Source organism: Cucurbita pepo, chromosome 9 (assembly GCF_057944985.1).
Source record: "Cucurbita pepo subsp. pepo isolate OVF chromosome 9, ASM5794498v1, whole genome shotgun sequence".
Classification (NCBI taxonomy): domain Eukaryota; kingdom Viridiplantae; phylum Streptophyta; class Magnoliopsida; order Cucurbitales; family Cucurbitaceae; genus Cucurbita; species Cucurbita pepo.
This window is the reverse complement of record NC_141806.1, coordinates 11,346,669-11,374,186: the sequence shown is the minus strand read 5'-3', so window position 1 is coordinate 11,374,186 and position 27,518 is coordinate 11,346,669. Positions and strand designations below refer to the sequence as shown.

At 35.6% G+C, this 27,518-nt stretch overlaps 1 protein-coding gene, 1 non-coding gene and 2 pseudogenes across 2 annotated transcripts; all 4 read right to left on the bottom strand.

Annotated features, from left to right (window-relative positions):
• Positions 1-5,112: 5,112 nt before the first annotated feature.
• LOC111802778 (small nucleolar RNA R71) lies at positions 5,113-5,217 on the bottom strand. Its single transcript, XR_002816313.1, has one exon. It is a non-coding gene; the product is annotated as a small nucleolar RNA R71 (small nucleolar RNA).
• A 2,371-nt stretch (positions 5,218-7,588) lies between these two features.
• On the bottom strand, positions 7,589-9,650 carry LOC111802690 (cationic amino acid transporter 1-like; annotated as a pseudogene).
• A 4,848-nt stretch (positions 9,651-14,498) lies between these two features.
• LOC111802121 (tetrahydroberberine oxidase pseudogene) lies at positions 14,499-17,061 on the bottom strand (annotated as a pseudogene).
• A 6,301-nt stretch (positions 17,062-23,362) lies between these two features.
• On the bottom strand, positions 23,363-26,743 carry LOC111802320 (berberine bridge enzyme-like 8). Its single transcript, XM_023686641.2, has 3 exons — positions 26,263-26,743; positions 25,139-25,763; positions 23,363-24,020 (listed from the first exon to the last, which is right to left on the bottom strand). Exons 1-3 carry the CDS (start codon positions 26,698-26,700, stop codon positions 23,476-23,478), a joined length of 1,608 nt encoding a protein of 535 aa, XP_023542409.2. The 5' UTR covers positions 26,701-26,743; the 3' UTR covers positions 23,363-23,475.
• Between the last annotated feature and the right edge of the window lie 775 nt (positions 26,744-27,518).

Genomic DNA, 27,518 nt, shown 5'->3' with positions numbered 1-27,518 from the left:
CATCAAATTTGAACGTTCCTTACAATACCGTCTAGAAATGTAACGATCCAAAATTTTCTACTTAATTTAAGGTAACTACTGTATACGTACTATAAACGTTGAATGTAGAAGACTCCATTTAAATTCCATAAAACATAACCTTTAACTTAAAACACAGCCATGGACTTACGTGTTTCGAAAACATCTTTAAAATAATACAACAAAAGACCCGAAATAAAATAAAAAGCGTTTAAGTTTAAAACATCCTATTCTATCATAAGTCTAAGAAAATAAATACCACTATCCTATGCATGTGCCATGATCTCGAGTTGCGATGTCGTCGTCAGCCGTACAGGAATGTCTTGCCTTAGCCTGAAAAATGTATTAGCACATGGCTTGAGTATTTAAAGAAATACTCAGTAAGTGACCCCACTATTGAGGTTAAATGCGACAATCACATGCAATGAAATGATGGGATCTATCTTTCGTTTCGTTTCGTTTTGTTTTCCCTACGGTGCTGTCCTAACGGGTAATCGTGAACGTGTACCATATACTCTACTCACAGCCCATACGTGCGAGTATGGGCTCACCAGCTAGTTCGCACACCGTTGGGCCACTATCCTTATCCGGTGGGCATACTCTGGGAGCCCCTTATGCCGGGACCCGTTAAAACTAGAACCGTCACGGCAGCGCTATGCAATGCATAACGATCGTTGTCCTGCCATTGGATGTACGCGTCTGTACCCTCGTGATGGGATGGGGGTATCCCCCCAGATGCATGAACACACATAATGCATGAGGTCCCCCTATTTCTACATTTATCTTTAATGACCATAACCCCCTGTCACGTTCCAGGCTTCATGTCATTCTCATTTTCATTTCACATTTCATACACATTGCTATCGGGGTTATGGTTCTAGACAGTTTACCGTGTTTCATGTCATACAATTCATGCTGTTCACATTCACATATTCCATACCCACATGCCATAATCATTCAAGGACCTCATATCGTTACATGCATTACACATCACATCAGACTAAAAGCATACATAGCATACATTCACGTTCACATAACTACGTACTTAAGCACAATAATCTAGCCTACAATGTATCATATCATAAACAAGTCATAACGTAAACACTTCATAGCCATATCGTTCTCTAACTTACCATAGCCTTAACGTTCTTATACCTATCACAGAATATCATTACGTAACGTACCTTAGTCATATCGTCACAAGAACGTACCCTAACGCTATCGTTCTATCAATCTATCACAAACCTATCCCTTTCTACCCATAACCAGACCCTATTCTTTCATCAATCTCTCCCATCCATAGCACTCCGGTATGTAACCTAACTTTAACGTTTCATGAACGTATCTTACTCCTATCATTACATTTCATTTTGTGCATCCTACTCGTATCCTATCTCAAACATATCCTTGAGCACATCGTACCATAATTATTATCATACAAACCACATATTATAACATAACATAACATATAGGAAGCATATCGATCCACAGACAATTCACACATATCAATATATATGACACGTGCAGAACCACAGGGCACGTGTCAACATCAAATATAACCATGCCGATAGTAAGGTCACTTACCTGGCTAGCTTAAGTCGTTGTCACGAATATATCCTTAATGAAAGTTCGATTCCGTTGTTATCCTTAATGAAAGTCCATTGAACTCCAAGTCAACCTATGTGAGCCCATGACATCAGTTTCGAGTTTGAATTTTTACAAAATTGTTTCTCTAATTTATATTGATCCATGTGTTATACTTCATGCGAACATTAGTCTTTGCCTGAGTTAGGTCTTGAAATATTTATGTATCTTTGTTATAGTATTATTTTCATACAAACCATTTAATACCCATTAAAATTTTCCAGATATTCTATTTTCTCTTACCGTGTTTAATACTCTTTCACATTTTCCAGATAATTTCAATTATATTCACAATCTTCCTCAGTGTCTCTTATGTATTTCCCTTCTTTTAATTATCCCATGTGTTTGAGGATGACTTTTAATATCATTAAATATAATAAAAGGAAAACTACTGACCTCTTCAAATACAAGATCTCTTCCTAGCAAAATATCTCTTGCTACCAAAACTAAATCTGAACCTTTTTTTGTGTTTGTTTTTGGAGGAGAGAAGAAATTCTGATACGTTAAATCTGTTTAACCCTTCCTTTTTTATTTTTGTTTGTTATCTTGGTTAGCAATTATTTTGGCCAATTTAATCGATTCTATCCCTTTCTCACAACATAAATTGCTAAATAAAACTAAATAATTGGATAAAGAAAATGAGATCTGAGATATAACAGATAAATCTCAAATCTCTCTCCCATGTAAATGTTGATCATCTCTGCAAACACATCTCCAATAAATTTGAAATTTGATGTAGACATTTCTGTTTTCTCAACTTTGACATTTTTAATTTATGTTTCTTTTTTCTCGAACTGTCACGTATGGATAGGAGAGATTATTGGGAAAAGTGATGGATAGGAGAGATTATTGGGAAAAGTGAATACAGTTAGTGGAGAGACGAGGAAATAATTATTTTTATTTACTTATTTATTAATTTATTATTATTATTTTTTTCATAATAATATTTCTTTTTGTTTATAATAATTTTTATTTATTTATTTATTTATTTTTGGGCTGTTACCAGAAATATCGAAAGTAACTTAGTTTTTCACATACAATTTAAGTGTCTCCATTAAGGTCTTCTTGAGAGGGTTTCAGGTTGTGAGGTCTTATAGATATTGGTACATGTTTTTTTTTTCCTTATTTTACACTTAGTACAATCTTTAGGGGATTTCATAAGATACTAAAACGAGAAAATAAATTTTCTAAATGACTTAATGACCCTCGTCTCAAAGAGGAAAAAAAATGCCAATGGTACACCTATGGAAAAGGACTCGAAAATGGCCCGAAAATGCAAGTGTTTACGGTTGGTTGTTCTAAACATGTATTAAATTAATCACATTTGAACGTTCCTTACAATACCGTCTAGAAATATTGAAAGTAACTTATTTTTTCACAGACAATTTAAGTGTCTCCATTAGGGTCTTCTTGAGAGGGTTTCAGGTTGTGAGGTCTTATAAACATTGCTACATGTTTTTTTTTTTTCCTTATTTTACGATTTAGTAAAATATGTAGGGGATTTAATAAGATACTAAAACGAGAAAACAACTTTTCTGAATGACTTAATGACCCTCGGTTTTTTTACTAAACGTATGTGTCAAATTCACCAAATTTGAACGTTTCTTACAATATCATCTAAAAATATTGAAAGTAACTTAGTTTTTCACATACAATTTAAGTGTCTCCATTAGGGTCTTCTTGAGAGGGTTCAGCTTGTGAGGTCTTATAAACATTGCTACATGTTTTTTTATCCTTACCATCTTTAGTGGATTTGGTAAGATACTAAAATGAGAAAACAATTTTTATGAATGACTTAATGACCCTCCAGGAAAAAAAGTGTCAATGGTACATCTATGGAAAATGACTAAAAAATGGCCGGAAAAAGAAAGTGTTTAAGTTTGGTTTTTTTTTTTTTTTTTTTTTTTTTTTTACTAAATATATAGTGTCAAATTCATCAAATTTGAAGGTTCCTTACAATTTTATTAAAAAAATATTAAAAGTAACTTAATTTTTTTTACATAAAAATTTAACTTAATTTTTTTAGATAAGGATTTAAGTGTCTCCATTAGGGTGGTCTAGAGAGAGATTAGATTGTGGGGTCTTGTAGACATGACCACATGTTTATGTGTCAAAGAACTTGAAGCTTGGTTGGCGAGAAAGTCAACACAACTTTCTTGTTGAAGCAATAAATGGAAGCGCAAAGTTAACCATATCTAAGACTATCAATGTCACATCTATAATGTGACACGACACATACAATTGACATCTAGCATGTTAGACGGTGAGATTTTAGTTTATAAAAAGTTGTTATTAGTAATCTACATGTTTGTTTATTTGACAACTTTACATACATAGTTGTTCTCTTAATTAAAAGGGGAGAAAGAGTAAGGAAATAAGTTTTAATACTTTAGTTCCATGACAAGGATACTGGAAGGTAGTTGAACGGTTAGGAATAATTCTTCTCCTAGAGCCTTGTTAAATAAAGTTTCCAAAACGATTATGAAAGTAATCACCATGTGACTCTCCAAAGAGGGCTTGAAAATCTAGTAAAAGGAGCTAAAAAATACACAAAGTTCAAAAACTTATCTATTTAATGTCTGATCGCCTAACCTTCCTAGTTATTGATGAATTTCTAGTTGCTTTCTATTTTTGGACAAAACTTACTACTCTCCATACATTTTTGTTTAGATGGTTTAAACTCATCAACCCACGTTCTAATAATACCAAAAACTCACTTAATTTTTCAGTAACAAAATTAACAAGAAAAAAAAGAAAAAAAATCTATGTGAATCCATAATATACTTATCACTTGGTACGTATGATAATGTATAGTTGTACTTGTTAAGTTGGATTTTTTGGTGCAGAATTTGCTGCTGCTAAATTTGGTGTATGAACCCATCTACGAGCTTGGAATTTATTCTGAACCCTAGAATAGAGAATTAAGAAAAAGTTAAAGGGAGCAAACGTTGAGAATGACAAAAAGAATGTATATTAAGGAGACCTTGGAGCCCAATCGAATCAAGAGTTTGAAAATTTAGTAGTGGTGGCTAATCTAGAGAGAATATCTACTCATGTTATTCATTTAGCAAATGATAGAGAAAGAGAAATCAGAGCATATGCCCACCCAGCTATGAAAGAGGTAAATTCGTGCACTATTAGACTTGAAATGCAAGCAACTATTTTTTAGCTAAAGCTCGTGATGTTTCAAATGCTGCAAACCATTGGACAATTTCATGAACTACCCTCAGAAGATCCCCACCTATATCTAAAGTCATTTTGTAGAGTTAGTGAGTCATTCCGATTCGAAGGAATGGATAGAGACGTGATTAGATTGAGCTTATTCCCTTAATCTTTGCGGGATGGTGCTAAATCATGGTTGAATACTTTAGAACCAAGAGCAATTGATTCTTGGAATAGACTAGTTGAGAAATTTTTGTTCAGGTATCTCCCACCCACTAGAAATGCACGATTCAGAAATGAAATTGTTAATTTTCAACGGTTTGAAGATGAAACACTAAGTCAAGCTTGGGAGAGATTTAATGAGATACTTAGAAAGTGTTCTCATCATGGACTACACCATTGTATCCAAATGAAGATTTTCTATAATGGACTGAATATTGCTACTAAGCAAGTGGTGGATGCTTCCGCCAATAGAGTTACTTTGTCAAAGATGTATAGTGAAACATATGAGATCTTAGAAAGAATAACATCTAACAATTGTCAATGGGCTGATGTGAGAAGCAATCTAGGAAAGAAGACGTGAGGAGTACTTGAAGTTGATGCTTTGATCTCTATCAATGCTCAATTAGCTTTGATGACTAATATTCTACGAACTTTAGCGTTGGGACAAGTCTCAATGACTAAATCACTAGTCCAAAATGCAGCTGTGATGACTCAACTAGCAGCTGAGTGTATATTGTTGAGAAGAGCACACTTTTGATCGATGTCAAGTAATCTAGCTTCAATTTTTTACATGCGGAATCAACGTAGTAGAGGCAACCAGAAAAGTATCCCATTCTCAAACACTTATAACTGAGGGTCAAACTTCTCATGGAAGGGACAAAACTCGTACAATCAAAAAATGCCACATAAGATAAATTACTCTCTAGGTATTGGACTACAAAATCAAATGATATATGGCCCTCAAGAAGTCAATACTGGAACTAATCAAGCTCAACACATATCGGACATCTTTTGAGAGCCTAATAAAGGAAGTTCAATTGGGTAATTAAAAACTGAATTACGAAATATACCTCTTGGGAAGCTGCAAGCAGACACCCAAACGCCAAAAAGAGAGGGCAAGGAACCATGTCAAGCAATAAAATAGAGAAGTGGAAAAGAAATACCGTAAAGAAGAGGTGAAATTAAAGAACACATAAAAATCACTCCCAAGAAAATGCTAAAACATAACAGAGAAAGGTGGAAAATGCGGGACGACAAAGGAATAGAACAAAAATTATGTAAAAGCATAACAGTATCCTAAAACACAAGCATCTAACAACCTCGAAGAAGAGGGTAGAACATACATGCCAACACATTTTTTAATACAATGAATAAGAAGAAAGAAAGATAAAACCGGAGAAGTTCATGGATATTCTAAAGGAAATTCATATAAACACACCACTCGTGGAGGCTTTGAAATAAATGTCAAGTTATGTTAAATTCTTGAAAGAAGTGTTCACTGATAGAAGGAAGTTTGAAGAATTCAAGATAGTGGCACTAAATGAAGAGGTTTGCACAATTCTGAAAAATAAGATCCTGCTAAAGGAAAAAGACCCACCTCGTTTTCAAACTTCGAGATTTAAATGTTCTTACTGAAACTTGAGGCTTCTCGAAACACTAATTTTCGTCTCAAACTTGGTCAAATTTGCAACATAAAATCTCTCCAGAATCACACATAGGACAACATATTAAAATTTCAAGTTCTAACTCTCAAGAAGCTCGTAGATCTTGTGAAAATAAAAGTTAGAAACCTATAGAATATACCTTCGTTCTTTCTCGGTTCTTGACGAAATTGAATTATCCGAACACCTAAACCTCATCTCCTTGATTCAATGTTCACTTCTTGTGAAGATTGATTGGCTGATTTCAATCTCTAAATCCAAATTTGAACGAATTTTTTGTTATTTCTTCTTCTTCCTCTCTAAACCCTACAACGGTTGACTTTGACCCGAATTTTCTAATTTTTCTACCATTTTTATTTTTATTTTTCCTAGATCCTTCGAGGTATTCCTAGCATTTTTTTTCCTAATTCAAGTTTGTGAAATTCAGTCTCTAAAGTTCTAAATAAAATCTCAAAAGTTAAGAATTTTGAAGAGAAAATTTGGAAAACTTAGGAACTTGCAAGGCTCGAACGTTACAATCTAGGTGAATGAAATGGTACCTTACGTAGGCAAAAATAAAAAATAAAAAATGTCTGTTCAACAACATGATACTACGGTCTTGAACACTTGATGAATTTTGTATTTTTTTAATTAAGTATTTTTTTTTAATTAATTAATGTGATTGATAATTACATAAAGTGAACCATTTATCCTGTATCAATTGAATAACTTCTCTATGGTATGAAATTATTTAATACTTTATTTTCACAATTTTTAGTATTTTTTTTATAGCATCCATTATAATTACACAAAAACGATATAAAAAGTTTCAAACTTGTAATAACCTCAATCTTCAAAAAAAAAAAAAAAAAAACAAAAACAAAATATATATAAATATATATAAAAAAAACATATTATAATGTTTTGTTTAACTATAATTTTTACATGTACAAATAAAGTAGAAACATCTACAAACAAACCACCATTCTTGCCAACATGCATTGTAGCTAACATAATAACAAACATAAACCACAAATCCCCTGATCAAAACACTAAGCCAATCATTATAAATTCAAACAACATGAGATCCATTTCCCAAATTTGAGCTTCTTCTTATCCATTCACACACGGTTATTAACTCCTACGGCTTCAGTCTTGGACTCCATGACCGAGTCATAAGAAGCATGTAATCCAATCAAGAAATAGTAAATCAACAAGATCCCAGTCCATAATCTAAACCTTTCAAATGAAGCTTTGTCGATCGACCCAAGAAGGAAAAGGTTGATGGCGATCGACAGTGAAGGCACCCACGGGACGAGCGGCACGCCCCACACGCGAGGCTTTTTGGCCTGTGGGACACCGAGCCATAGGACCAGAGTTGAGAGAAACCATATGGAATTGGAAACAACCAAGCCGATCCAGCCATCGCTCGAGCTCCAGTATACGGCGGTTGCTATTGAAGATCCGAGGATTAGAACCATGCAAATTATGAGCTTGTTTCGGTCGGATGGTGTTGTTTCACCGCTGACGTAGTAGCGTCGGACGATCAGGCCAACGGCTACCAGCATGAAGATGAAGAGGGTGGAGATAGAGAGGAGATTTGAGAGAATTCCCAAGCTTGTAAAGAAGGCGATTATTGCTGTTGCAGCGAGCATGGTGGCTGTTGCATTCACTGGAGTGCTAGTCCTTTCATGCACTTTGGCAAACCATGGTGAGATCATGTGGGTTCTGGCAATGTGCGTGAGATAGCGCGCCTGTCCAACAGCACTAACCAACAACACGGTGGTCATGCCTTTAATAGCACCAGCAGCGACAATGTACTTAGCTCAACCCCATCCAACAGCCTCAAAAGCCACTGAAAATGGCGCATCCTCATCAATTTGTTGGTACGGCTGCATCAAACACAATGTAACTGCAAGAATACAATAGGCTAATGTGGTGATCACCATGGATCCAACAAGACCAATAGGTATATCTTTAGCAGGGTTCTTAGTTTCCTCAGCCATTGTCGAAACAGCGTCGAATCCAACGTATGCAAAGAACAAAACGGCTGAGGCTACGAAGATGCCATGAGGGCCATAGGGGGCGAAGGGAGTGAAGTTTTTCGGGTTGGCCTTGGTGAGGCCAGCAATGATAATGAAGAGGATGATGACAACGTGGAAAATGGAAGCAATGTAGTTGAAGCGGGAGGAGCCTTTGGTGCTGGCTACAGCCAAGGTGCAAATGACAATAATCACAACGATGGCGATGGGGTCGAGCTGGTTATAGTCGTCTGGGAAAGACGAGACGTGGATGCGAAAATCGTTCGGATGGTGATTGCACAAAGTGGCAAAGTATGAAGTCCATGAACGGGCCACAGCAGCGCCGCCAATTACATATTCAAGGAGGATGTTGCCCGCCGTGATGAATGCCACGAAGTCTCCTAATTCTACCCTTAGGTAGGCGAATGATCCACCTAAACAAATAATTACAATTAACCGGTGTAGTTAATAAATTAAAAAAAAAACAAAAGAAAATCTAGTTTAATTCTAAATTTAAATGATCTTATGGTGAATTCAAAATATGTATACTTCTTGAATTCAAAATCTAAATTTTGTTTCAACAATAATAAAAATTTCAATACAATCACTGTCACTATTTCTACCACAAAAATAGGATCCACTTCATTACTTAAAAATGTAATTTTCCATACATAAAGTTAAATGAGATCAACATTAATATTGTTTCCAATCGAAGATATGAAACTATAGAGGAGATGATATTTGGAAAAAGACACATACCGGCTGCCGGGATCTCGACCGCGAACTCAGTGTAACAAAAAACAGAAAGCATGGCGGAGACACCGGAGACGACATAAGACAAGACGATAGCTGGGCCGGCGTGTTTTTTAGTCTCAAGACCGGTGAGGACAAATATTCCTGCGCCAATGACGGCGCCGATACTGAACCACATAAGGTCCCACCATGTGAGGCTCTTCTTCATCTCGTGCTGGCTCCGAGCCTTCATCTCGACGAGCTTGGTGTGCTCCCCGGACCTGGCCGTGAGCCGATCCAAGAGTCGGGCCGGCGTCGCCTTCAGCGCTTTAGAGTAATTTCTCCAACTCTTAAACGACTCCTCTGGCAGAAAATCTTCCTTCGAACAACCACAGGATCTTCTTCTGATCCCTTCCTCCACCATCGGCATCACCGTTCGGTTGACCCATTCTCATTTCACACGTACAGAATCAAAATCAACAAAACTACAGAAATCGAAGTCAAAGTCAAACCTAATCAAAATGAAATTTAAAATGGTAAATAACACAAGAGGACATAATCACACAAAATTATGAAGCAGTTCCTCTCCCTAAAACACAAAAATTCTTCAAATTTTGTTCCGTCATTTCCAAGCATGAAACAAGAAAAACAACTATAAATATAACTCCACGGATTAAGCGAGAGAGAGAGAGCAAGACAGAAACTGACCAGAGGTTGACGAGAGGCGAGAGAACTAGGCGATCGGAGAATGGAAGGAGAAGAGAGTACTTAAGACAAGGCGGGAGAATAAGAAAGGAAAAGGAGGTTTATAAAGGAAGCAGAGAAGACCGGTGAGAGCCGATAAGCACAGTGGTTTCAGAGTCTAGAATATGGGAGGAAACTGACATGTGGAGGTTAATTTGGCAGTCACATTTGCCAAGGTGTGGTTTCTAAATGTAATCTCATTAAGGAAGAATTAGCAAAGATTTAGGTTCTACTCCCAACCGTTAAAATGGCTTATAAGACAAGTTGAAACTCGAGATCGTTCTCAATTGTATCCTTAGCCTTTGAAATCGTTTTACAGATTTAATGTCGTCCCATTAGAATGGTCGTAATTATATTCTAGTTAAAACTGAATTTTAAAACTATTCTCCTAAAACTAGATTTGGTTGAATGGAACGGACTTGAATATATGATTGTAATTACATTTTTACTCCGAGTAGAATTATATATCCAAATATTTATTTTACTTCATAATTATTTTTATTAATTATTAAGAACTCTTGAAAATATATTTTTTTTTAATTATTTGAAAGGTAATTCCTCAAAAAAAATATATATATAAAAAATGAGTTGTACGTCTAAATTAAATATTTAAAAAACAAATAAATAGATATTTAAGCAACAAATATTTTACTTTTATTGAATCAATTACCCAATGAAGCCAACCAAAAAAATTTATGATTGGGTTGGATGGAGTTCATTATTTAATAATGGTTGTTTTGACTGAAAAATGTACCACTCCAACAATTGAGTTGAGTCTAAAGAGTATCTCAACCTAATCCAATCCAACTCAACCCACAAATACCCCTCCACACCATTGTAAAATTTGGTCGTGTGATTTTGAGAAAATTAAAATTTAATTCATATAATTTAAGTATTAGAAATAGTCTGTAGTTTAATAAAACCCTACAAAATAGTCTCTACGGTCGAGATTAATTGTGAGGATTTTATAATATTCCAATACTCTATTAATGCAAAGTCACTGATGATCGTATGAAGTCTAACACATGGATCATTGTACAATGTAGAGAACTGAACTTTAAATTGATGTCATGGGTTCACATAGGTGGACTTGGATAAAAAGGACAATATCGAACTTTTATTAAGGATAAAATGGGGACACCAGTCTGAGCTAATCAGGTAAGTTGCTTTACTATCTGCCCGGTTAGAAATTAATGTTGTATGACGACACGTCCCCCATGGTTCTGCACGTGTCATATGTTTGATATGTGTGAAATGTTTATGAAATGATGTGATGCATTTGACGATATGTTTGAGATATGATTTGTAAATGATATGATATATGTTATGGTACCATGTGTTTGACGATATGTTTGAGATATGAAATATATGTTATGATATGAAAAGTGAATGATGTGATATATGTTATAGTATGATATGTTTGACGAAATGATATAACTATGATATGTTATTTGAATGACATGCAATAAGGTATATGGATATGATACACATCCCCGAAATTACATGAAAAGTTATGATAATGATATAATATGAAGAAAAACGCTAGAGGGGTTGTCATACATGATAATGAAAAAGGAAAAATGTAGCGAACTCGTTCATCATTGTGTGTACATGCATCCGGGAATACCCCCTTTTTATGATGGTACGGACGATTACGTTACGAGGCAGAAAATCAATCATTATGGTTATCATAATGCTACGATAGTCAGGAAGGAAAACGATCATTATGTTTATCCTAATGTTGCGATGGTCGCTATTCCTAAACGGGTGTCCGACATCAACAACTAACTAGAGAATGCTTGCCGAACAAGAAAGGGGCCTATGAGGTGTGCGACTTGACTAGTGGGTCCATACTCGCACATGTGGACCGTGTGTAGAATAGTAAATACACATCCAAAGAGCCTGTTTAGGTTAGTTGCCTAAGGAATATAGAATGATAAGATAGGTCACACTCATGATTGTGTGTGTTTGCATCTAACCCTAATAGTGGGGTCACTTATTGAGTATTTCTTAAAATACCAAGACACGTGCTACTTCTGTTTCAGGTAAAAGCAAGACATCCCTATATAGTCAACGACGACATTGCATTTCGAGACTATGACACATGCATAGGGTAGTTGTACTTATTTTTTAGACTTAGGTTAGAATATGGTGTTTTTAAGTTTAACGCTTATTTATTTCATTCAATATTTCATTGTATAGTTTAAAAGATGTTTTCAAACAAGTAAGTCCATGACAGTATTTTAAGATGAAGTTTATGTTTTATGATAAAGTTTAAACGCTTATTCTCGCACAATATGGTTACGTTATGAGGACAGTAGCGACTCTAAGTAAGTAGAAATTCATGGTCATTACAAAAACTTTACTTAGTGTAACTCCCTAGTCCCCATAAACTAGGTGTCCTCCAACATATTTTAAGTAAATGAACAACTAAATGGGAAAAATTTTATCAATTAAAATATAAAATTTTCGGGTTGCTCCATGACTAACTTCTCCACCCTGAACGTCATTCCCCTGCAATAGTCTCGTCTTAAAATCATTTTAAAAACGGGATGAGATGTCTTCTGCAACCAATCATTTAACCTCTAGCTCAAGTCCCAGCACGGACATCAAGTATCCCATTCATCATTATCTTTCATTCTCTCGTTTTTCTCCTACTCAACATGCTTTTCTAACTCTTATTACAGCCCATACAAAACTTAAAACCTATGATGTGGCAGTTGACGACCAATTATGGCAGTAGGCTATGAATGCTGAATTGAAGTTTTGGAATGTAATCATACTTGGTCTCTCGTTCCTTTACCACCTGACCATAAAGCTATTGGTTGTCTTTGGGTGTACAAGATCAAATACAACTATGATGGTTCTTTTGAACGTTATAAAGCTTGGCTGGTAGCAAAGGGATACACTTAGGTTACATTTTCTCCCACACTTTGTTGCTTACTCACTATTTCTGTTGCTTGAAAATGGTTCACTCATCAATTGGATGTTCAAAATGTCTTTCTCCATTGCAATCTAGAAGAAGAAGTCTATATGTCTTTACCACCTGGTCTTTGTTGACAGGGGAGAATACAATATGTCGGCTACATAAGTCTCTTTATGGGTTAAAACAAACTTCTCACAATTGGTTCTCCATATTCTATACCACTATACAAAGATGCATGCTACACTCAATCAATAGTTCATTACTCTTTGTTTACTAAGAATAGAGGTACTTCTTTCCATTCTTATCTATGTTGATGATATTTTGTTGACAGACAATGATCTCAAAGAAATTCAACATCTCAAGACTTGTTTACTCGAGAAATTTCTTATCAAAGACTTAGAGAATTTGAAATATTTCATGGGCATTGATTTTTTCCGATCTAAAAAAGAAATATTTTGTGTTAAAGGAAGTATCTTTAGACATTCTTCAACACATAGGTCTTACAGGAGCACATCCAGAAAAATTTCCTACCGAGCGAAATTTGAAACTTTCTTCAACAGAAGGAGAGAAGTTGAATGATCAAATCAAATACAGACGGTTGATTGATAGATTAATATATTTAAGTGTTACCGAGCTTGACATTGTGTATTCAGTATATATGCTTAGTCAATTTATGCATGAACCAAGAAAACCACATTTGGAGGCAGCTCTTCAAGTTCTACGATACATCAAAGGTACTCCTGGTCAAGGAATTCTACTACCATCTAAAAACAACTTGAGATTACAAGCATATTACGATTCTGAGTGGGGTGGTTGTCGAACTACCAGATGGTCTATTTCTGGGCTCTGCATCTTCCTATGAAATTCAATTATTTCTTGGAACTCTAAAAAGCAAACCAATATGTCCAGATCATCAACAGAAGTCGAGTATCGAACTATGACAAATACTTGTTTAGAGTTAACTTGGCTAACATACATTCCTCAAGACTTGAAAGTTCCGTTGTCCGAATCAGCATTGTTGTATTGTGATAATCAAGCATCATTGCATACAGCAATCAATCGAATTTTTCACGAACGTACAAAGCACATTGAAATAGATTGTCATATAGTTCAAAAAAAGTTACAAGCTGAAATCATCAAACCATGTCATGTTTCAACTAAAATGCAATTGGCAGATGTTTTCACTAAATCTGCGGGAAGACAACAATTTTATTCTCAAAAAGACATTAAAGAGATTATTATTTTTTTTTTTTTTTTGAAATTTTATTTAAGATACAAAGATATTTGTAGAATATATTTTGTTGTATAACTGTAATTAGTCATAAAATATATTTTATATACGGGTAATCAGTTAGTATTTTTTCCCCTTACTTTTAGGAGCTGGTTGATAGTATATTTTCTCTTTATTTTTTAGTTAGTTCGTTATTAGTATATTTTCTCGAACTAGTCAGTAGTTTTTATCCTATTTAAACGTTATGAACATTAATAAAGATTATATTTCAATTCCACTTCGGTTTCTCATTCCCAACACTTCTACTATACAAGTAACAAACCAAGAAGCTACAAATCCCACACTTTTAATTATTACTATTACACACAGTCAAATTTTCATCTTTCTTGAACATTTTCAGAGTCTAAATCTGAGTAAACCTCACAAATTCTTGCCTCATCTTCACAATTATACAAAAGAGGAATGCTTTGTTCATTCCAAAAGAAGTTCAAAGGATCAAATTTGGTCTTCACCTTCACCAATCTCTCAAAATTACCTTTGAAATACTTCAACCCCCACACTTTTGCCTCCTCATAGCTCGTATTTCTACCATAGTTTCTTCCCAAATCAAGATCTCTATAATTCAAATAAGTACCTCTTGGAGCCATTGAAACATAGGGCTCCATATAACAATAAACCTCCCTTATCCATCTTAAATGCCTCTCATTTTCATTACTATCATCCCATGTTGCCAAATATTGGACTCCAAAAATGCTCCCTTTTCTATGTGGAAAAGGGGTTTCTAATTCAGAAATTTGGCTCATTTTTCCCCCATAAGGTGTGAAAATCAACTCAGAATTTTCATTCTCTAGAAGCTTAGCCCAAAGCCCTTCTAACCCACTTTGTGAAATTGGTGAAGTAACATAATCAGATTTTGCTATGAAAGAAGATCTTATTGAAGGTAATCTTTGCATCAAAATTTCAAGTGGGGATTTTGTGGAGAAATCAGCAAAGAAAAGAACTGATTGAATCCAATTCATTTCAGTGCATTGATATCTCTTTAATCCAAGCTCTGGAAAATGGGTATCCATTAATGGGATGAGGCTATCAATTGAACCAAGAAACAAGGATGTGAATGAAAGGCTGAGTGTTTTTGATGTTGTTTTGGTCATTTTTTGGTCTATAACTTTTGTGGTGACATGAAGGAAGAGATCTTGATCAAGTTTGTGACCAATTTCTTGCCACTTTTGGAAAAGGTGAGTAGCTCCTTGGTTTAGGGTTCTTTGAACATTGAAAGTTGTAACAATTGAAGGAAGAGAAACTAGTTTGAGTTTCCATGATAAAATGACTCCAAAGCTTGCTCCTCCACCTCCTCTAATGGCCCAAAAGAGATCTTCTCCCATGGAGTTTCTATCCATAATTCTTCCATTGAAGTCCACAATTTTAGCATCAATTACGTTATCAGCTGCAAGACCATATTTTCTGAAAAGGGTTCCAAAGCCTCCTCCACTTATATGCCCTCCTACCCCCACAGTTGGGCAGCTCCCTGCTGGAAAGCCATGGATGGGGCTTTTCTTTGCAATTCTATAGTATAATTCGCCGAGTGTGGCGCCGGTCTCCACTGACACAGTCTCGGTTCCGATGTTGATATCGATTGAGCGAAGGTTGATGAGATCGATTACAATGAATGGAGCTTGTGATGATGATAGGTATGAGAGACCTGTTTAAGAAATTATAAATATTACGTGTGAGATTCTACGTCGGTTGGAGAGGAGAACGAAATATTCCTTGTAAGGGTGTGGAAAGCTCTCCCTAGTAGACATGTTTTAAAACCATTGAGGGGAACCTCGAAAGGGAAAGCCTAAAGAGGACAATATCTGCTAGTAGTGGGCTTGGGCTGTTACAAATGGTATTAGAGCTATAGACACCGAGAAGTATGCCAGCGAGGACGTTGGGCCCCCAAGGGGATGGATTGTGAGATCCCGATTGGAGAGGAGAACAAAACATTCCTTTTAAGGGTATGGAAACCTCACCCTATCAGATACATATTAAAAACCTTGAGGGGAAGCGGGGAAGCTTGAAAGGAAGAGCCCAAAGAGGACAATATCTGCTAGCGGTGGGCTTGGGCTGTTACAAATGGTATCAGAGTTAGAGACCGAGCAGTGTGCCAGCGAGGACGCTAGCCCCCAAGGGGGTTGGATTGTGAACTCCCACATCGGTTGGAGAGAAGAACGAAACATTCTTTATAAGAGTGTGAAGATCTCTTCCTAGCAGACGCGTTTTAAAACGTTTGAGAAGAAGTTCGAAAAGGGAAAGCCCAAAAAGAACAATATCTGCCAGTAGTGAACTGGGGAAGGAAAGCCTAAAAAGAACCATATCTACTAGGAGTGAACTGGGGAAGGAAAGCCTAAAACGAACAATATCTACTAGGAGTGAACTGCAGCGGCGGTTACATTAAACTTTCAGGTTCACTCATAATTTAATATGGTATCAAAGTAAATATCGATAAAAAATCACTTTTTACCACTATTTATAAAAAAAACCAAACCCTACAAGTTTTAAACACGTATAAATATACCGTAACCTATCAACTTAAGCTTCTATACCTTCGTAGTCATGCCCTCCACTTAGAACTCGAACTTGCAAGTCGTTCTCCTTAGCACAAACAATGGCAGCTTGAACATGGGATTCATGAAAAGGGGTCACCAAGAAAAGAGGTTTAGGGGAAGAAGTGGAGAGAAATCTAAGGTTTCTAATGGAATGCTTTAGCAAAGAGGAGAAAGAAGCACTTTCATTTGAGAAAACCACTTCCGAAACAGGTAATGAATGCTTTGAATAAGTTGTGGAATTAAAGCATTCAATAAAGTTTTCTTGAACAAAATCAGAAGAAGAACAACAAGAACAAGAAGAAGAACATATCCAGAAGAAAAAAAGCAGCTGAATTCTTCTCCAGTGAACCATGTTCGTGTCGTTTGTCGACTAATTTGATACTTCAAAATTTTATAGTGTCTTTTTGAACATGAAAAAGATTCTATGATTGATGTTTTTTTCGAAAATAATAAGGATAAGGGGACCAAAGCTTCAGACATTTACTAGCTTCGTGTTTGGCCTGCAACATATATTTATATATATATAGCTGATTGGCCAGCATATATATATATATATATATATATATATATATGCATACAAACATAAACAAGCATGTTGTTTGGCCTGCAATAAACTATGATCTAATGTAATATTTATTTAAATAGTGTGCTGATTAAGGGGGTTTTGAGGATATTCATGTTTTGGTTTCATGTGTTTGCCTTCTATTGTCTAACCCTATTTTTATAGACATTTGTTTGAAAAATCATTTTAAAATAATACAAATTGATGGGACTTTTTAGAGAGAAAAAAACAACACTAAAATTAATTGGATTTTCTTTTGATATTTTTAAATTTTAATTTTTTTTGTTTTGATTGATGATGTGTACTAATAGATTTTTAATTTCCTAAAGGATATGTCCAACTTTGTCATACTAAAAACTTAGAATTTAGAAACGTCCTTCCATTAGTTTTCCACTAGTTTTATTGTAATGACTCTAATTTTCTTAATCTAATCCGTGACAGTCACTTCGTGCTAGAAGTTCACAATAAATACTTTTTAAATATAAAAATTCAATAAATTTAAAATAAGACAAAAAAAAAAAAAAAAAAAAAGTCAACAACACCAAAATTAAAGTTATAAGGGGATGGAGTTCCAAACATTAGGAACCGAAAATACAAATATAAAAGAATACAAAATATTTCAAAATGTAAAAATGGACTAACGCTCCAAAACGACCCCCTCTGTAACTGAACAACTTTTGAAAAGCTCTTCCACCTTGAGTGGTAGCCTGCGAACGCCTGAAATGGAAAGGGAAAAAGAGGCGAGTATAAAAGTTATACTCAGTAAACCACCTATTTGTAGGCTCTCATCGCGTTCTAGACGTAATAGATTCCAACGAATTTTTCTTTGGCTCTGGGATGTCTGGTTCTAGTCTTATCCCCTTGGGGCTATTCAAGTCTCCGTCCTTTCAATTTAAACCCTGAGAGTTCCTTATGTTGAATTGTAAATGACGGGTAACCTTTGCAAGGCGCTACCTCATGCATATTTCTTATGAGACTATATGGTGTCTTAGCCAGGGGTGAGTTGTCACCTCCCAGGTCCATAAAGTCACCCTCGTGGGGGGTGTACCCCTCACTTCCAGCTAATGGGTTGTATGATGTTGTTTCACGTTTTCCATGTGAAAATTGCCAAGCATTAATTGGATTTTGATCAGAAACCCCTGGGCTCCACAAAGCTGTTGACATCTTTCACACAACACACAACTTAAGGGCAACTCTTAAGGTAGTTTGTAAGTGTGGTGGTCTGTTAGGCTCCATGCACACAATATTTATCTAGAATCATCGTACATAATTCATGCATACAGTCACACATGCTCAACGAGTTGATAACATCCATCAAGCACCCGGAGTGCAGATCACATATTTCCAATCCTCCTTTCGGCATATAATACTCATAATTACAGTGAAAATAAAGCATGATGGCATCAAATATTTGATTCTTGCAATTCATCAAATTATGCATACATATTTTCTAATAACCCATATTATCTAAATTCATTTCATAGAAAAACTATCCATCTAGGGTAATTATCTTAGCATGCATGCAATCCAAGCGATTCCTACAAGTATTTCTTTTCAAATTTCATGTGGTGACTTAAATGTTTGACGTGTGCCCTTTTGTTTCACGTTTCCACATAAATAGGGTGTCCAGAAGAGTGATTTTCTTCAATTAGATCGTAAATTGCATGAAGAATATGGTTTAGGGATAAAAGAGAGCAAACGAAAGTCGAACAGACTGAAAAATACCTTACACGTGCCAGCCACACCCCAAGAACAATTTCACTCGCAAGATTCAAGGGAAAGTGCCACGCACGAAAGGAATCTACAATTGTGGTTTGGGCGTTTCAATTCAAGTTAACGGTACGGTTGGCTCGGTTTGGACTACGGGTCAGCTAGTTTAGCAGGTTGCAGGTTGGATCGGGTGATAAGATAAGGAATCAATACAAGGGGAATAAGATTTGGATTACCTTGTTGATCGAATATCTCAAGACAAGAACATTGTTTGAGATTCGAATCACTCCACAAGCAAGATCGATCATGTCTAGCTTGAATGATTCTTGTTGATCAAATATCTCAAGACAAGAACACTTGATTGAGATTCGAATCACTTCACAAGCAAGATTGATCATGTCCAGCCTGAATGATTCTACATGCAACCTAAACTACATAGAATTGCAAAGAAACTTAGCCATTAGCTAAAGAAGAGCAAAAATGTTTCTTTTACTATATCTTCAAGTCTGCTTACAAATACAACATACAAGGCTCTATATAGCCTAAAAAATGAAACTATTAAAACCATTCCAAGAGTGGTAACATTCATACTTAATGGCCACAATTAGCCATTATGTAATTGTAACCTAAAGTAAATAAAAACTCTTAAACTACATTAATGAAATACAATAACTCTAAATTGTAATCCACCCAAAATTTATCATATGAAACTTCATTCTTCTTCAAGTGGCATGAATTGAAATATCTTTTGATGATTTCAACAATATTTTCTACACATCTTCATTGAAGCATATTGTATGATTGATATCTCTTGGTTCATATCATCGGGCCAGAATTGATGGTGTTAATATAACACATGCGGAAGCAATTTGGATCTTAGGCACTTTTAGAACATCAATTATAGTAAATAACTAGCATGTTCATAAGTATTAAAACTTAATGAGATACTAACCTTTTGTAGTTCAAACTCCTTTTTCCTCACGAACCGGTTTCGAACCACCACTAGTGTCTTCTCCACTATCCTCCGGCCTTAGAACGGGATTGTGGAATCCGATGAGTGACTAAACTTGGGAGGGATTTTGTATATGTGAAGAGAGTGTTTGTGAGAGGTTTTTCTCAAGGTTTTTCACCAAGAAGAAGACCTTCCATGTACCATGATCACTCTATTTAAAAAGTCATGTTTGCATGTTCATGCAAATTTTAGATCACCAAATTTTGACCCTTAAAATTTCACTCAAATGTTTGGGATTATGTGGCAAGCATGCATGTTTTAGTTAACCAAATTTTGACAGTCAAAATTCCACTCAAACTTGTGGGGTTTATTTGGCAAGCATGCAAGTTTGGTTAAACCAAATTTTGACACCTCAAAATTCCACTAACATGGATTTTTTCGGTCTTAACATTTTGACTTTCTTCATTTTAATTCAACAATTAATTTAATAATAAATTTCAAATTAAAGTAACATTAAATGATTAATTAAACTATTTAATTAATATTTAATATTAATTCAAATGCCAATCCCAATCAATTCCGACAGATAATTGATTAAGATATTTAAATCTTATTTAAATATCTCATATTCTCTCCTTTTGTTTAATTCATAAATAAAACAAAAATACGGTTAAATATATCGTATATATGTAGCGCATATTCCCTAATTTGAATTCGAACACTTCGAACTCACTTGTCACAATGTTCTGTGGTTTAGTCCGATATGAGCTAGCAGAGGGACCTAATGAACCTATAGATCATGGGCTCCAACGATCCAATATTAACCGGCTAAACTCATTAACCTTGTTAACCAACATTCGTTAACTACCAGGACACTCTACTATAGCCTAGTAGTTGCACTCCCCTCACTATAGATATATTTCTGTCCATTTGATATAACCATGATTAGTACGTAGATCCTTCACAGGTTGTTCGTAACTAGAGCTGGGTCAATTTACCGTTTTATCCCTAAAGTTACTTCTTGTTCCTTATGTCTTACTATCCTCTAATGAACAATTGGTTTGTGGTCCAACCAGTAAACCGAATCCCTCTCAGGCCAATGAGAGGGTGGGGCCCCTTGTTCAAGACCTGAAGTCAGTGCTTAAGGGAACTACCTTTCTTCTATCCCTAAAAGTGGGTAGGAGTGAATTCCGTCTTGCACCCCACGTCCCCAGCCATTCACCCAGTCTTACCCCTGAAATGGGAGGCCTATTGAGTCGGCGAACTAGAGCCACACTCACCCGTGCAAATCTAAGGATAATTCTGAATAAACAGGAGTTAATGGTTAGCTCAGGATTAAAACCGAGTTACCTAGGTTGTCGAATGAAAAGAAAATCAATCTCAACAGTAAACGACATTATAAAGTGAGAGTGGTTTTCTTCATGGTCCGATCTTATGCAATACTCATTGCATAGGACGCCCCCACTCACATGTCTCCACATGTACAATTTAGTGATCACATTGTTTATATCATATACAAAAGTGGGCCGCATCCATAGTGTCCCCAGAATAAGGTACTCAGCCTTATCCTTATACTATAGATCATTTTGACTATATACTTGAACTTGATTCACTCTTATGTCTCTACATATAGTTCAAGTAATCATACTATAGCCAGAGTGTTCTTAGTTTATTGGATTTAGATTAATGATCATAAAGTTCACTTTATTCAATAATAATCTTTATGAATAAACGACCATAATAACTTTATTGAAAATAGAATATGTTTTTGTTTACAAACTATAAGTTTTAGGACATAAAACCCAACAAGAATGTGGGTCGAAGGTCAAATCGAATTGTAGAATGCCGCATCTCGATTCTACTAGAGCCGCGTTGATCCGCTCCTTGTCTGACGTGTTGCTCTACATAGGCTTTGACACGTATCTCTAGATGAACATATTAAAATTTCAGACCTCGATTCACAAAGAAGATCTCAGATCTGAAGAAAAACGGTGAAAGATTACCTCGCAAATCTTCTCGATTGTTGATGGAAAATGGGACTCTAGTCATCCAATTCTTCTTTTCTTCCTTCCAAGAAGAAGTCTTTGCAAGTAGATCGTGGCTGGAGGCGACTTCCAGTCGTGGTCCAGTGAGTTTCTCCGTGGTTCTTTCTCCCTTATCTCTTCAACTTCTCTCAACTTTCTATCTCACTTTTTCATTCTTTTGCAGGTATTATGTCAAGGCCACCCAAGACCCCCATACTGGGCGGAGGAAAAAAAATGACCAATTTGTCCCTCTGTTGACTTTGACAAAAACTTTTTCTCTTTTTTATTTTATTTCATTTTATTCCGGTGCTACAAACTCTCTACTCCTTAGAAACTTTCGTCCTTGAAAGTTGGCGTCTCTTGGAAGAGTTTGGGATAGGCACTCCTCATGTCTTATTCTCATTCCTAGGTTGCATCCCCATCATGGTGGTTACCCCATGAGACATTTACCAAGAAAATTACTTTATTGCACAATCGCCTAGTGTCACGGGCCGAAATCCTGATAGATTTCTCTTTGTAGTGTTTCATATTCTATCACATGGGTAAGGTCTGATGTGTACTTTCGTAGCATGGATACGTGAAACACACTGTGCATGATGGCGAGGCTCGGTGGTAGTGCAATTTTGTAAGCCACGTACTCAACTCTTTCTAAAATCTCAAAAGGGCCTATGAATATTGGGCTCAACTTGCCCTTCTTTCAAAACCTCAACACTCGTCTCATAGGTGCTAATTTCAGGAAAACATGATCACCCACTTTGAACTTGAGGTTTATTCTACGCGAATCTGCATAGCTCTTTTATCGGCTCTGTGCGTTAAGTATCCTCTACTTAATTTTCTGTACCGCTACGTTGGTGACCTCAACCAACTCTGGTCCCAGTAATTATTGTGTGTCTACCTCTTTCCAAAATATTAATGTCTGACACCTACACCCACACAGTGCCTCGAGTGGAGCAATCTGAATGACCGCTTGATAATTATTATTGTAGGCAAACTACATAAGAGATAGATGTTCGTCCCAGCAACTAGAGAAATCCATGGTACACAACAATCATTTAGATGATACTCTAAACCATTTAGATGATACTCTAAACTAAAGTTTGCTAATTTACCTCGACACTATTCCAAAAGTTACCCAACAATATACAACAATGAAGTTGAAGTTCATTGTTCTAAATATATTTATTATTTGACATGTTATTTTGTGTCAATAGTGATAGAGAATAGTTATTGAATAATCAAAAGATTCTTCAAATTACATTTGTTCCTATCTATTTTCTCTAAATATTGTTTCTTGTTCTTCTTGTTTTATAATAACAATGACTTTTTAACGTAAAAAAATACCTTTATATTTCAAGTGATAACCTTATTATTATAGTATTTAGGATCAGAATCAACACGTCAAATCTAACTTGAATAGAATAATCATACACAAAACTAAAGTATCGACATGAATTACATATTTCTGAGATTAGAGTTTCAAACCCGACTCACTTTATTGCATTAAAATCAAATCATCTTCTATCTTCCAACATATGGAAACCTAGGAATACTTTGTTCATTTCTAAAAAAGTTATGAGGATCAACCTTAGTCTTGATCTTAACCAACCTATCAAAGTTGGCTTCAAAGTATTTGATACCAAAAACCCTCCCTTCATAGTAACTCCTCTTCCCATTATGGTTAACACCAATATCAAGATCTCTATAGTTCAAGAACGCAGTTCTTGGGTTCTTAGCCACAAATGGTGTCATGAACTTGTAGAGTTTCCTTGTCAAGTCTATGAAATGGTTGGCTTGTTGGGTGCCTTGTTCATCCCAATTGGTTGCGTATTGGATCTTCCATAGGTTGCCAGCTCTGTGGGGAAATGGTGTGGCGTTTGAAGGGATCTCCGCCATTCTTCCGCCGTATGGGTTGAATGTCATCGTGGGTTTCTCAAGTTCTATCATTTTCTTCCATATTTGGTTGAGTTTTTCCTTTGGAATTAGGGTTTTCACGTAGTCGGACTTCCGTTTCAGATGGGTCAGGACTTGTGGCGTTCGGGAAAGTAGTTCATCCACCGATGTTCCTGTGATGACATGTCGGCAATTTAAATTAGGGTTTGTCCTTTTTAAGGTTTTTTTTTTTTTAAATGATAATTTTATAACATTGATGTTTTGTTTTTTTAGAGAAAAAACGGCCTTTTTTTAAGCTTAAAAACCCAAAATAATAATAATAATAATAATAAATATATATATATATATATATATATATATATATATATATATATATATATATATATATATATATATATATATATATATATATATATATATATATTTTCTTATTTTTCATATAAAAAATGATATTTTCCAACAAAAAAAAAAATGATAACAATTTATTAGGAACAAAAATAATTTATTTCTTATTTTTTGCACCTCCTTATTTAAATTTTAAAAAAATAAGAACATAATTTCATCCTCAAAAAAATAAGAACATAATTTCATCCTCGAATTTTAAGGGTGTTTTTGGGTTTGGTTGGGTCGGGTTTAGACATTTTTTTTAAAAAAATTCAATATAGTTCTCGAGTTGAAAAATTTTCAATTCAAACAATTTTTATTGAATAATGAACCAAATCTAACCGAACCATAAATTTTTTAGGTTGTCTTGATTCGAGTTGTTCGGGTCATTAAAAATTTTATTTTAATAAAAGTAAAATGTTACTTTGTAAAACGTATATTTATTTATTTTCAAACATTAGATTAAGATTGGTAACTCAATTTCAATATAAATAATAAAAAATTACCAAATTAAATAGAAATAAAATAAATACATGTATATATAATTATATATAGTAAGTAAAAAGTATATTTTTTAAAAAAATTAACAATAAATTCGGATAGGTTTGGGTAAGTTAAGCCGGATAGGTTTGGGTAAGTTAAGCCAGCTTCACGAAATCCATGAACTAACCCTATTTCTAAAATTTTCATTTATTTCAACTCAGTTCAACCCGATTCAAATAAACTCATAAATCCAACACAAATCATATGGATTGGATTAAGTTGATCGAGTTTATTAGATGGTCGAATTTTATGAACCCTCCCTCCTCCCCCAATAAATTATAATTTTTCTTTTAAAGTTTTGTTGGTTAAACCTTAAAATTTGCAAATAATTTTGACAAATCTTATGAGTAAAAAGAAACATTACCTTGAGGGAAATTTGTCCAAAACAGCACTGATTGAAGCCAACTCATTTCAAGACAATCTGATTTCTTCAAACCCAATTTAGGGAAGCTCTTGTTCATGACAGACAAAAGCCTTTCGGAGTCTCCAAGGAACAACGCAATGAACGTAGCTCTCAATGTCTTCTTCCCACTCTTACTTCCATTCACAACATCGAACGTGACCCTTATGAACAAATCTTTGTCGATCACATGCGCTACCCGTTGCCATTGATCGACAATCTCGGTCACATCATTGTCTTCCAATGTTCTTCCGACTCTGAACACCGTTACCGTCTCCGGTACACGAACTGTTCGGATTTTGTACGCTACCACCACACCAAAGCTCGATCCTCCTCCGCCTATGATGGCCCAAAATAGATCCTCCCCCATTGCTTTTCGGTCGAGGAGGTTACCGTTGACGTCGACTATCTTGGCATCGATGATTTGATCGACCGAGAGACCGTATTTTCTCATCATGTTACCATACCCGCCACCACCGAAATGGCCACCGACACCCACCGTCGGGCACACTCCGGCAGGGAAGCCATGGAATTTGATTTTCTCTGCAATTCTATAGTACACTTCTCCTAAGGTGGCTCCTGTTTGAACCTAGTAAAGGATATATTACAACCAATCAAATTATTAAAACATAACTTTAATATTCATAATTATTTTTTCCTAACATTTTACTTTTACTAAAAACAAAATTAGGAATAAATGACTCAAATAACTCAAACCAACCCGACTCAAAATATTTATGATTGGGTTAGGTTCGTTATTTAACAGCTCAAGACCATCACTGTAACGGCCCAAACTCACTGTTAGCTGATATTATCCTCTTTGAACTTTCTCTTTCGGGCTTTTTCTCAAGATTTTTAAAACACATCTGCCTGCCAGAGTTTTCCACACCCTTTTAGAAGGTGTTTTGTTCTCCTCCCCCACCGATGTAGGATATCAGAAATAAAGTTCGTTTGGGTTGAAAAAAATGTTTTTGAATCCGACTCAACTAAGCCCACAAACATTTTTAACGAACATAGCGTAATGGTACTGTTCAAATTCTCATATTTTACATTTGTTGAACTAAAAAACAAACAAAGATAAAACATACCCAAGCTGTTTTGGTTTTGACATCGACACTGATATCTCGAAGGTTGAACATATCGAGAACAAAGAACGGGACGACATCGGAGACGTAAGAAACCCCTTCGTAATCATGGCCACCGCTACGAATCTTCATTTGAAGATCATGAATTCGAGCACATAGAATTGCAACTTTAACGTGAGATTCATGGAGAGCCGTGAGAATAAGGAATGGTTTCGGAGTCGTAGAAGTATTGAATCTCAAGTTTCGAATGTAAGTCTCGAGAACAGAAGAATAAGAAGCATTGTTAGACGTAAAGATCGCCGGAGCAATCGGGTACGACGGCGGAGAGTGGCGGAGAAGACATTGAAGGAAATTTTCAGGAGCTGTTGTTGCAGAAGCAAAGAACAGAAGAGCTGAAAATGATAAGAGAAAGCTTGAAAACCTTGAAATCTCCATTTTCATGGCGGATTTTGTTGTTTGGGAAGATGGGTTTGGAGTTGTCGAGGGAACTATTTATAAAGTTTTGAACTTTTTTGGTGACAAACAAGATTACTACTAAATGTTGTGACATTTTGACCAACAGAAATTTCAACGTTTCCGGTGGTTATTTTCCGACCAAAATATAAATATATATTATTGAATTAAATGGTCAATGATGCTACAATGATTACCACGTCAGATATAAGTCACCCATAACATCAATTTGATTGTTTTTGTTATATTTAATATTAGAAAATGTTTATTTTATTTAAATTTTATTACCGATGTGAGATCTCACAATTTACTCTTATTTGGGCCTAGTATTTTGACTGACACACAGTTCGGTGTCTGACTTTTATAAAAAAATGTTTTGTTCATCTCTCCAGTCGATGTGGGATCTCACAGTCCATCTCCCTTGGAGGCCAGCGTCATCGCAGTAAGGAATGCTTCGTTCCCCTCTCCAGTTGATGTGGGATCTCATAGTTCATCTCTCTTGGAGGAAGCATCGTCGCTGGCACACCACTCGATGTCTGACTCATTGATGTGGGATCTCACAGTCCATCTCCCTTGGAGGCCAGCGTCATCGCGGTAAGGAATGTTTCGTTCCCCTCTCCAGTCGATGTGGGATCTCATAGTCCATCTCTTTTGAAGGCCATCGTCGTCGCTGACACACCGCTTGATGTCTGACTCGTCAATGTGGGATCTCACAGTCCATCTCCCTTGAAAGCCACCGTGTCACTGACACATGGCGCAGTGTCTGGCTCTGATACCATTTGTAATAGTCTAAGTCCACTACTAGC

Coding starts and splice junctions, on each gene's coding strand:
- LOC111802320 (XM_023686641.2), bottom strand. CDS start 26,700: ATGAAAATGGAGATTTCAAGGTTTTCAAGCTTTCTCTTATCATTTTCA. Junction 25,764..26,262: donor TCAAAACCAAAACAGCTTGG/GTATGTTTTATC, acceptor ATCCTTTACTAG/GTTCAAACAGGAGCCACCTT. Junction 24,021..25,138: donor TTGGACAAATTTCCCTCAAG/GTAATGTTTCTT, acceptor ATGTCATCACAG/GAACATCGGTGGATGAACTA.